The 12,806-nt window shown below is 34.7% G+C and overlaps 1 protein-coding gene across 4 annotated transcripts in view; it reads right to left on the bottom strand.

The window, feature by feature from the left end:
* COPS2 (COP9 signalosome subunit 2) overlaps window positions 1–12,806 on the bottom strand; it is a 58,803-nt gene that overhangs the window by 40,467 nt on the left and 5,530 nt on the right. For 3 of the 4 annotated variants that reach the window (XM_004281298.3, XM_049706070.1, XM_049706071.1), the window contains exons 2-6: window positions 6,471–6,584; window positions 5,729–5,806; window positions 3,236–3,361; window positions 1,220–1,330; window positions 1,023–1,100 (exon numbers count right to left, since the gene is read on the bottom strand). In XM_004281298.3, coding sequence (XP_004281346.1) covers window positions 1,023–1,100; window positions 1,220–1,330; window positions 3,236–3,361; window positions 5,729–5,806; window positions 6,471–6,584 — 507 coding nt within the window. The remainder of the gene's footprint in view (window positions 1–1,022; window positions 1,101–1,219; window positions 1,331–3,235; window positions 3,362–5,728; window positions 5,807–6,470; window positions 6,585–12,806) is intronic. The other variant, XM_004281299.3, reaches the window with a different exon arrangement.

Genomic DNA, 12,806 nt, shown 5'->3' with positions numbered 1-12,806 from the left:
AAACCAAGCAAAAATTTCTCCAGAGGGCTTTTTCATATTCCTTATGTATATATTTGTAAGACTTTTTAAAATTAGAAATGCCTTCTCAACCATTTTCATTTCATGTGGAAGTGAACACACAGCTGGTTATGTATCAGATTCCCTTAAGAATGTATAGATAAGAAACAATCCATAAATGACTGATCTGCCTTATAAACCAAACCTATTATGAAATATAAAACATTTTCCTGTTTTTAAAAACTAAAAAAAGGTAAAATTATTAAATGAAAATATCTGCAGATGATTTAGAACACTTTTCTGATTAACTTTTTACCCATTCACAGAAATAACACATATAATTAAAATAAGAGTACATGGCATTGAAAGAGCATAAAAATATTTAAAACAGTATTTCTACATAATATTTAAACTAATATCAAGTAACTTATTGATCAAGACAAAAAAGGAAATACAAAATTACAGCTCACATTTAGAAAGTTATACAGGTGTACTGTCCAGACCACATGGTTATCCAAATTTAAATTAAATTAAAAACTCAGTACCTTCATCTCACTAGTCACGTTTCAAGTGCTTGATGACATGTATCTGATGCTACCATATTGGAGAGCACAGATACAGAATGTTTCTAACATCACATGAAGTTCTATGGGACAGTGGTGTTACAGAGGATTCATACATGAAAACTAGAATATAAAATATCTTTATGATGTATGTCTATAATATCCTTTCCAATTTTCATAGGGTACATAATTAAATATGAAAGCCTTATTCTTAGTATTAATGACTGGTCTGTTCATTTATTGATACCTATGCCTCATTCTACAAAGATAAGGATTGAAATTAGGACTAGGAGGAAGAAATGTAATTCTCAGAAAAAATTAGCTTTCTGGTAACTTATTTTCCAAATTTTATTTTTGCAATGATGCTTGAACAAAAACATCCCTAAACAATGTTTCAAATACAATTTTTTCTTATGCTTTTTTATTATGAAGAAATATTAAGAAAAAATAAAAGAATGCTACCTGGCAGGACTGATGTAACTGGCGTAAAATTTTTTGAAGCTTTCCATATTCCTCTCGTTCTAAATATAATTTCCCCAGCTGTAAAAAAATAAACTTATTAAAATTAAAAGATTTCAACAGAAGGTGCATCTTTATAGAGTTTATCAAGGATACCCGCCCACTCTTCAAAAGAAAAAAAATGTAATTATAATTGTTACCTTTGTATTTGTCTTAAACCACAGCCTGTCATTCTTAGCATCTTTCAAAGCTTCCAGTGTTGTTTCATAGAATTCCTGCAGTAAATCCATCTGACATAAAAAATCAGAATTCTATAATTGTAAACAGCAAATTTGTACCTGTTAATAAAGTTAATTTGAGCAAACTAAAAGTGCATCTTTGAACTTTAATATACATAAGATACACTATCTGTATCTTATTGAATGTCTGTGACAGTCCACAAAATTAACAAAACTTTAGCAAAGTACAGACCAAATTTACAAAAAGTGCCAAGATGTGTTTTTATGCATTAAAAAAAATAAAACCCAGAAAATGTCTAATGCTCTAGTAGTACAGGTTTGTCCTTTTCAATCTAATAACTTGTTCTATATTAGCAAAGTAAATGACATGCACATAGAACTAGTTGTGCTGTTTATTATTAATAGTGTATATCTTATGCACTCAACTCTTATTTGGTGCCTACTATATGGCAAACACTAAGTTGTTAAAGAAACAAAGAATAAGCCTCTTCCCTCAAAAATTCTTCTATAAATGTCACTAATCAATTAACTGGACTACAAGCTTTTAAGTTACTGGTAAACTGTTGGAGTTGAGCGGAGGGAAAAGTCTAGCACAATTTTAGCTGAGTCTAACACCATCAGTTCATAAGTCTGACTTTTTTAATGGAAATTGCTGTTTGTTTTGCATTATGATAAGCCCCTCTGTCCCCCTCCCCCCGCTTCTGACTCTACCTTTGTTTGAATACCTGATTCTCTAGGTCTCTACTTAACAGGATCAAGAGGTAAGAGGGCCATGAGAACAGGAAAGCTTGATACTTTCAGAAAAGGTTGCCTATTTATTCACGACTGCCGATGGCACAGTAAGTCAAGTGTTGCCCAACCAATATCTATACTTACTTTCAAAAAGACAAAAAGCTTACATATAATAGCATGAAGCAACACACAATCTTAAAGTTTTAAATTACTTAATTCCCCCCCAATATCTGGCATACCATTTATGAATAATGTACAAAAAACTGTTTTGATAACACTTGTTTGTAAAACTCAGAAAATATTTTTCCACTTAAGAAAAGCCCCTTGATATTTAAGAACTCTAGAATTAGTGCCATTAAGTGTTAATGTTCTGAACATAAGTTTATCTTCCTCTATTTCCATTACATATATTTTAGATATAAACAGTAAAAATAAACTGCCTCAAGAAATAAAAACAACATCTAGCAGAAAAGACAGAATGAAAGACGCTGATTCTGAGATGAACATTTTTTGAGTACAAAGAGTTATCAAACGTTCTAAGAAATGCTAAGTGATATAGAAAATACTTCTTGTGCTCCAACATCATAGCGTAAGAAAGCTGAAACTTAGGACTATGTTGCTTAAAAGAATATAAACAAACAGTCCAATTAAAAATTACCTTAGCAATAAAATAATCATTGCTTTTCTTAATAATCAAAGACTAGAATAATGAAAGCACTATCATTCCCCATACCCACTGTAGTTTCATCATCCATCATCCACCTATTCTTTGTAATAGAACTTATTGAATTGAACACCTAATGAGTAATGCCAATTACTAATCGATATGAGTACAGGTTCTCCTCACAAGGATCTTTATCTAATCAAATCTACACAAACCACCTGACTCACTGTTAAGTATTAACAGCTCAGGGTGGCTAGCTGAAGTGCTGATGAAGTTTATTAGAAGGAACTGTGATAGTAACTGTATGGGAGTCTAATATAAGCCTGCAAAAGTTGTGTGCAGATTGTTAGTATCTGAAGATGATATTTAAAGAGATTAAGCTAGGGTTATAATCTTTTAATATTATACAATTAGTACTGTAATCAAGAATAAAATACACATTATTTTTAAAGCACACTAAAAATAAAAACGAGCATAACTGCTTAAATAAAACCTCTAGGCCTTAAAAACAAAAAAACAAAGCCCTTAGTATAAATGATAAACATATTAATAAGTACTAAGAGGGAAAAACAGAATCTAACCTGCTTAGAAGTGGAGATATAATCAAGAATAGAATTAATGGATTTTTCAGAATAATTTCTTGTGACCGCACTCCGAATATAGGTCAATAGTTGTTTATATCTGTTCATCATTTCTGGAAAGTTTGTCTGTGAGGGAAGAAAAGTGCATTACTAGGTACATATTTATTTACTAAGATATATACACATGATTAAGATTATAGTACATATTACTAGCTAATTGAAAAATAGTTTTTCAATAATAGAGAAACTGTATGACAGAAACATAAATAAAAAATTTAGCTTAAATTTGAAATTACTAGATTACTCAGTAAATGAATCAAATTTTTGAAGTTAGGCTTTGAAAAAGTACCACTTATAGATTTTCCAAATTTCAGATATTGTTCCTCATGGCACAACAAGCACATTTATTTAAATCACAAAAACTACTAAAATATTCATAGACCAAAAGATAGAAATAAGTCCTACTTTTCAAATATTCTTTCCTAAAAATTTACCCCTTCATCAGGAAGCTCTCTAACAATAGTTATGTATTTCTTCTCTCCCTATTATTGGCAGGCTTTTATATTAAAATGTGAAGTGAAAGAATCTCTTCAAGCCCAGGTACTCATCCCACTATCAAGAAAAGTCCTCCCAACCCCTAAAAAGAGGAAAAGTCCTCCCACCTAAGGCCCTACTCAACAGCAGATGTAGCTACTGTTGCTATGCCTTGCAGGACTATTTGCATTACTGTGGTTATTCCAGGAAACATGAAAGATCTGAGGAAATAAAGGACTATTAGTGAAATTTCCAGCACTTAAATATTTTGGCAGAGGGTCTATCATCCCTCAGAGCATATCATATAAGTCAACTTATGAGTCTAACCTTATAACCTGCATCCACAGTCCCCACAATCTCCAAGTGCTGTTAATCCCTCTTTTTATTGGGATTAACAATATACTCTACTTTTAATCACAGAGTGGAGCAATGGCAGATACAATGCTTTTTTTCTTGAATGACAGAACATGTATATTTATTAGGGTGAAGAATAAATTAATGACACTGTAATTTTTCTGCTTATGACTATGTTCTGCCCTGGTATATAGCATGAAGGACAAGAAAAGAAATACATGGGAAGACTCCCTGAAACGTTCTAATCAAATGAATTACAAAAAAGAAAACTAGTAGGGGTAGGTGAGAAAAAACAGATAGAACAATGAGAAAAGCTTTAGCAATATACATCAAACTACTTTGTTTCCAAGTATACCAGCACCACGTGGGGGTAAATAATAGGTAACACCCTCTCAATGAGCCACCAAAACCCAAGTTACAGAACGTATCTCCTAGCAAAATGGAAATCAGAAATATGACTGTCCCAACTTTGAGATTATATCTTGATACTGAATAGGATTTTAGCAAAAAGTTAGTTTTGACTTCATTTCCTTATGCCACAATAACTTTAAAGCTAATTTTTCAAAAATTATGTTACTGTAATTAAAGATTGAGGGACGATTAGGTTTACTGGTTTTTATTTGCAGTGGTGAATGCACAGAGCAGCTGACAACAAACCTTTCTAACTTTTTACTGCCCAAGAGGACTACACAGAAACATGAGTCTGACTCTGAATCTAACTCAAAAATGAGGCGGCAGGGATGGAAGCTGAAACTACTCTTGTAAACCACAACTTATTCAGAGATGCTACTACAGCATATAAAAGGTAGAGAAGGAAGGTAGGCAAAATAACACAAAATACAAATAGTCCTCTCCTTTCACTTGCTTCCCATCGTGGCTCAAGGTAAAATGGTAAAATCAAACCCTACGGGTGGCATACATTTAAACGGGCTCAAAAACTAAACGACTGCTATAGTATGTTAAAATAGTAGATTTCTATAGGGTCTCTTGGTATTATTTCAAATCACAGAATCTTAGGAGTTCAACATGGGCCCGTAACGTCACCATAATTGTTCAATCAAAATCTCCATCCCCTGAGACACCTGATGCTTCCATAGCCCTCTAAATTATAAAATATACTGAACGTATTCTGAAGATATATAAAGCCACCTGGATTTACCAATGGATTATTTGTGGGGTGAGAGACAAAGAGAGGAGCCATGAAGGTTTTGGCCCTAATCAGTTGAAGAGGAACATTTTGTAATAAAAAGTACAACCTCAGAACTCCAAAATAAACACTAATAGTTTGTTTAAAAGTCACTCTATTAAGAGTCTCATGCTCTACTGATTGACCTAGCCTGGCAGCGAAAAGTCATTCTATTAATAATGCAGCTAAATACTGCCCATGTATCGAAAAGATAAGTTTTCTTAAACAGAAAACTTTGTATCCTATGCAGAATTTTTAAAATTTAGTACTACTGTAGTCACAAATGAAAAGCAGGCTAAATATGGAAACATATCAACAGAATTATTTTAGAGAAATAGATATAATGACATTTTGTTGCCATGAGGTTTTTAAGTACAGAATTTCATTAACAGTTTAATTCCTCTCAAAACAAATCTTACCAACTTGAAGTTAATCTTAATCATTTGTTTCAGTGCTTTAAATCCCCATTCTCCTTTTTCACCTTCAAGTTCCAAAACCTAAAAAAAGAAGAAACTTCCAGTATAGTTTAATACCGTTATTTTCTAATGACACTTCTAAGTTGTAAACTAATTTTACATTATATGCATGAAAAACACTGCCCCAAGAACTCTACTTCTCAATGTCATTTTTAATAGGCTTAAGAAAAGAAACCAGCCTTAAAATGCTTACTTAAGGTAAGTGAGCTTATTTTGAAGTTTCTTCATCAAAAGATTAAATAAGAACTACTTCTTGATTATACAATCCCAGAAGTACTTTTTAGTCCTCTGAAAAATCCGCTGGTAAGAATAACCCAAAAGTTTATCAATAGTAAAGAAATCACACTATTTAATAATGAAACCACACTGTGTGATTTGTCACCAAAAGACAAAGGAACAGGATTGCAGGGATAGTACCTATTGACCAGCATGTTGATTCTCTTTCTGCCAGAACCATACTAGCTTTTCAGGACAATGGCCCTGCTCTACAGATAACCTGATTGGAAAAAACAAAAGGATAGCCCTTTTCAAATATTTGCTTTTGTTGCATAATGCAAACTTATTTTACAGGATTATCACTAAGTATCCAAACGTATTACTGACATAAAATCACTTGGAATTTACTTGATTTAAGACATCATTTAGAAAAATATAAGACACAGAATCAGCCAGAAAACATATGAACCTTTTGGAAACTGCTTAATGCTGCTTTTGGGTCGTCTTCTTTTAATGCTTTGGAATTATAGTACTGATTTTCCAAATCCACATTTGGCTCAGAGTTACTATCTTCAGAGTATTCCTGTGTGTTAGAAAGAGATATTAAAATGAAGGAAAAAAAGAAAAGAAACCCACACATTGCTAAAATGTGAATAATGTTAAGAGAAAATCCACACATTTATAAAAAACAAAGCAATTACATAGGTGAAACCCCACTGATGTTTAAACATTAGTTAAATAACAAGGGGAAAACCCCAAATCAAGTGGATAGCAGAGTACAGTAGTCCCTCCTTATCCGTGGTTTCACTTTCTATGGTTTCAGTTGCTCCATCAGTTGAGGTATAGAAACTGGAAAATTCCAGAAATAAACAATTCATAAGTTTTAAATTGTGAGTCATTCTGAGTAGCACGAAGACATCTCTTGCCATCTCTCTCTGTTCCACCCTGAATGTGAATCATCCCTTTGTCCAGCATATCCCACCTGTCCTGTGAGTCACTTAACAGCGGGCTCAGTTATCAGATCCACTATTGTGGTATCACAGTGCTTGTGTTCATGTTACCCTTACTGTACTTAAAAATGGCCCCAAAGCTCAAAAGTAGTGATGGTAGAAATTCACATATGCCAAAGAGAGGCCCTAAAGTGCTTCTTTTCATTGAAAAGGTGAAAGTTCTCAACTTAAGGAAAAGAAAAAAAATGTATGCTAAGTTGCTAAGATCCATGGTAAGAACGAATCTTCTATCCACGAAATTGCGACGGAAAAAAGAAATTTGTGCTAGCTTTGCTGTTGCAGAAGTTACGGCCACAGTGTGTGAAAAGTACTTAGTTAAGATGAAAAAGGCATTAAATTTGTGGGTGAAGGACATGAACAGAAAACATGTTCTGACCGATGGTAATGTATTATGCCAGAAAACATTGAGCCTATACAAAGATGTCAGCAAAGGATTCCCTGAAACGAGTGACACCAAGCCATTTGCTGCAAGTAAGGGATGGCTGCCTAGTTTCAGGAACAGGTTTGGACTGAAAAATATAAAAATTACTGGAGAGGCTACATCTGCTAATGAAGAAGTCATTGTCACATTTCTGGCAAAGTTGAAGGAGTTAATTAAGGACAGAGACCACATTCGTACAACTTTTATTACAGTATATTGTTATAATTGTTCTATTTTATTATTCTTGTTAGTCTATTACTGTGCCTAATTTATAAATTAAACTATATTACAGGTATGCATGTATAGGAAGAAACATAGCATATATATGGTTTAGTACTGTCCTTGGTTTCAGGCAAACACCGGGGGTCTTGAACTACTGTAGAATCATTTCTTTCCTTCAGGTCAAAACTATGATTTCCACAGAATCAACACAAAAGCAAATTGTAAAGAAATATTGGTTATGATCTTCAGTTCTGTAGTGGTTAACCTTTTGTTGATAATAGAACCTGAGAAAAATCAATGTGAAGACTAATTATTATGTAAATGTTACCTATTCACCTTTAACTCCATAATCTAGCTCTTGCTACTCCCTAAGTCTAAATTTCATTATTCTAACATGGCCTGACTACCGAGGATGGTAATCTATATATAGCAGAGTACTCTGTTACTAAATATAACTATATGTTTATAAGAATATTTGCTTTATGTGCATTCCACATTACTCAACAGCTGTTTAGTTATATTAACACACTTTAGTCTTGTAACAAATCAAAATAAATAAAACAAAATTTAGTTATATAGTTTTATGTGACTTTTCATCACATAAATTCAGTTCCTAGTTACGGAACAATAAAGCACCAAGAAAAATTGGAGTAACACTATTTTGTGGAGCGGTATAAACAAGAGTTTAAAATAGTTCCAGGATATGATATTCAATTTAATGATGAGGATTATAAAATATACATAAATTAGTGTAGTAAAAACTATTATTTTAGGAAGACAGAAGATTATTTCCTTCAGCTATGAGTCATTACAAAGGGCAAGTTTATGCCAAATTCAGAATTGTGCCTGAAAGTAAACAGAAAAAGACAAGAACAGCTATTTCTAAATCCAAGTACAGGTAAACTTTTTTTGCAGATACTTATGAGAAATTTTGTATTGTCTCATAAAGGCACATGAAAGAAAAAATGCACATGAGTGTAGTGTTAGAAAGCTCAAAAATATGTAAACACAAGACGAATTTTTCCTATGACCAGTAGATGGAGGGAGGTGTTTGATCTTAGTATAGAATCAGTTTTAGCTGACCACAATGGCTTTGTAATGTGCGCCCTCTGGAGGATAATTATTTCCTTGTATAAAGATACTTCCTGTGAAGCACTGGCACTCTGTCTCACAAATATAAGTATCAGGAATTCAGTTATGCTCAACATATGAAAATCCTCTGGAACACTTCTCTTAGAGTTGGGATCAAATTCTGTGTAGTGCGTAAAGTTCATAATCACTCATTCACTTCCTAACCCTGTAATTTAGGTTTGACTACAGTAAAACTGATTAAACTAAAAGAGCAATTAATAAATAATGAACATGCCAGTGTATACACCAAATCATGTTATGAGAGTAATGGCTTCTGAGCCAGGTTGTGAAAGATAAGTGGGAGTTTGCATGCTGGACAAAACAAGAAAGGGGAAAAGAGAACAGCAGACACAAAACTGTAACGGGAGATAGCTAAACAACTAAAAGCAATCATACCGCTGGAACATAAAAAGTCCTTACTGATTCTACCTTGAACATGAATCCCAAGTCCATCCACTCCCCCCTGCCCCGCCACCACCCTAGTCTACCACGCCACTTTCATCTCTCCACAACTATAACCTTCCCATTCTCCTGTTTTTTTTTTTTTTTTTTGCTGTACGCGGGCCTCTCCCGTTGCGGAGCACAGGCTCCGGACGCGCAGGCTCAGCGGCCATGGCTCACGGGCCCAGCCGCTCCGCGGCATGTGGGATCTTCCCGGACCGGGGCACGAACCCGTGTCCCCTACATCGGCAGGCGGACTCTCAACCACTGCGCCACCAGGGAAGCCCCCCATTCTCCTTTTTAACTTTCAAATTCCAGTCTTCTTAGGGTAAGCAGCCAGAATAATCTTCATAAAATGTAAATTATCTCATTCCTCTTCTCAAAAATGGTTTCCCATTGCTCTTAAAATCAAGTTCAAAAATCACCAAAATGTGACTCGATTATGCACCCAACCATATCTCCTGTTGAGCCCTCCCTCATTCACTTTGCTGCAGCCACCCTGGCCTTACCTCACAAGTTGCCAAACTTGTTCTCACCTTTACATGACATTCCTTTTTCTTTCTACTTCTCTTCATCCCATTAACCACTGCATGTCATTACAGCTTAAGCATCACCTCCTCAGGGAACACTTGGAGTAAAGAATCATAGCTATAAAACATACTCTCACCTTTGGAAATCAGTTCTTCTCAGTTATTCTCTAGTAACTGTTCAATAATATATGGGAATAGCTAGAACCAGAAAATGACCTTTATGCAACCCAAATCTTCAGAATGCACCCCTGAACTTGGAAGCAAAATATCTTTGATTTACATCTATCACCAAGTCTAAGAATCTGGACTCTTACTCAAAGCCCATTTATTTTTGGTTTCTTAACCCATAACGGATTAGGAAAAAAAACTGACCAGTAGAAGCTGAGAGGCACACATGAATAGGATATGGAGTTGCCAGAAGGTTAACTTCAATTACTGGAAATTACTGAACTGATTATAACATTGTTGAAGGCAGGAACCTTTATATTTCCTACCATGTCTGAATGCCTCTTGTAGTACAAGACTGACTACTTCCAACTTCTGGGAACTGACTGGCTCCAGCTAATGATATTTCTAACTTCTACATAACTCCCCCAAATCACTACAATTGAGGTAAGACTTAATCCAGCCCTCAGCATTTTGTGAATGTTATTTTGGTTTTTCATATTGCATGGGTTAAGAAGTGAAATGTATATTTTTTGCATAATTGCAATTCAATTCTTAAGTGTTACTGGTGAAATGTATAAATACATGAGAATTGGCAGAGCTGATACGTTACTGACTGGTTTCTTATAATTAGGCAGTCCCGTGTTACGATCTGCAACACCATGTTGCAGCCTCCATGACATCACTAACCTGTCATTTGCAGCTCAGTGAATCACACCATCAATACAAACTATGCTACAGCAAACTATTCACTTACTACACTGGCATGATTTTTACACTGAAGATATTTTGAGAAGTCTTTAGAATAATTCTTTTGTGTAAAATATCTATTATATATTATTTATATCTATTATTTATACTCAATGATAATGATCTTTAGTATAAACCAGCAATTAAATGTTGCTCAACAAATGCAAATTAAGTCTTTCCCCTCAAGCTATTCATGGTCTGAGACAGATATGCAAATGAAACACCAATATAACACAATAAAAGCAGTAACAGAGACACATACTAGGTACAGTGAGTGGCAGCTCAGAAGAGGAGTAATCAACTACTCTTGAATGAGTTAGAAGAGGGAAAAGTTACCTGAACCAGGTCTAAAACTAGGAATAGAAGTTCCCAGGGATGAGACAAGGCACCGGAAATAAAACAATTAACCATGCAAAAGCACGGAAGCTTGAAATGGCATTGCATATTTGGAAGAACCATCAATAGTCTGATTGGGCTGAAACACAGGATGTGTGTAGAGCTGATAAGAGATAAACTGGATCAGACAGTATAACTGTACAAGTCTAGCAAGGAGTTAAGATCAAATGGAGACGCACTAAAATGTTTTATAGGGAATTAGACTTGTGTTTTAGGAAGAGCATTCTGGTAGTAATGAAGTAGCCCACTGGATACTCTTACAACACTCTGGCCAAGACATGATGAAGGTCTGATCCAAGCAGTAGAACAGGGAGAAGAGGAAGGGGATAGAATAAATATATGCGATGTTAAGGATGTAAAATAAAAAGGACACATCATATGGGCACAAGAAAGGGGAAAAGTTATCTCTAAAGACTATTGTTGACTTGGTTACACACAATACCATGAGTCAAAATAGGGAATATAGGAAAAGTATTAAAAAAATATTGCTAACTGAATTCCCTTATGTCAGATGAAGAGGTGATAACTATAATTTATAAAAGCATAAATGAAATGTTTTAAAAAGAGAAATTGAAGTTTTAACCTACATATTAAGAATGCTTTAAAAAAACAAAGAATTTAAGGAATATATGAAAAAGCAAGCACTCGAACAGTGTTAAAGGGATTTTTAAAAATCCACTGAAGTTCATAATAGTTCCAACCCACTTACATAATAACTCATGTCCTGACATCTTCCCAAAGCAATTACGTACCCATCTACACCAACCAAATCTATTCTTTCTTCCCCCCAAATATGCCATGTACTTCAAAATCTCTGCTTTGGCATACACTGGTCTCTCTGCTAGGAATTCTAATCCACCGCCCCTTCCAACAAACTTCCCACTTTTCTCCTATGATGTGCCCCACCCCTAACACTCCTGAGAAAGGTATTCATCAAGGCTTACCTTGTGATTCTTTCTCCAACTCTTCTTAGCAAAATAAATTTTCTCCTCAGGTCATGCTTCTACATGACATGGCATGTCTCTAAGACGGAGTCTTGTGTGTTTGCTGTTCCCACCTCCCCTCTCCCCTCACCTGCCCCACCAAGAGCTTCTCAAAAGCAAGAACTTACTTTTACTCATCTTGGTATCCCCAGAGCCTGGTATATTACAAAATGCTCAATAAGTGTTTGCTTAATTGAAATGAAAAGTGGGTGAATGTTCCAAAATAACACAACACACAATAGGTAGAGACAATTTTGACTCTATGTTGGAATGTAGCCACTGCTGAACAGGGTCAGTTTCATAGTTCATGTACTTGTGTCTCTTGCCAATAGAGGTCTTAAGAAATGTGCTCTAGGAAAACAAGACTCACCATTAACAATGCTTCCCAAGCCTTGACCATGTTTAGACAGCTATACTAGATGTTGGGCATCTAGGGCAAAGTCTCGTTATCCTTAAGGATGAGATTTAATCCAAGTCCTAGGTAGCCAACTGTGGTTTAGCCATTCATAAAATTAACCAAACTTTTAAAAATTTCACTCAAGGTAATGGATCCTAAATTGTCTATGGTATAAATCAGAACATTCTTTTATCTGTCCTAAACTTTCAGTCTTCAAATTAAATTTTCCAACGAGACATCATTGAAGTCATTAGACTTGGGCTCTAGTTTTGACTCGGCCACTAATTTGTCATGTAAATTTAGGTAAGTCACTTACACTGGATGTTTCAGTTCCTCTCCTGTCAATTATGGGGGTTGAT

This window comes from Orcinus orca, chromosome 2 (assembly GCF_937001465.1).
Source record: "Orcinus orca chromosome 2, mOrcOrc1.1, whole genome shotgun sequence".
NCBI lineage: Eukaryota > Metazoa > Chordata > Mammalia > Artiodactyla > Delphinidae > Orcinus > Orcinus orca.
Note: the sequence above shows the minus strand (reverse complement) of the source record. Positions and strands in the feature narration are given on the sequence as shown.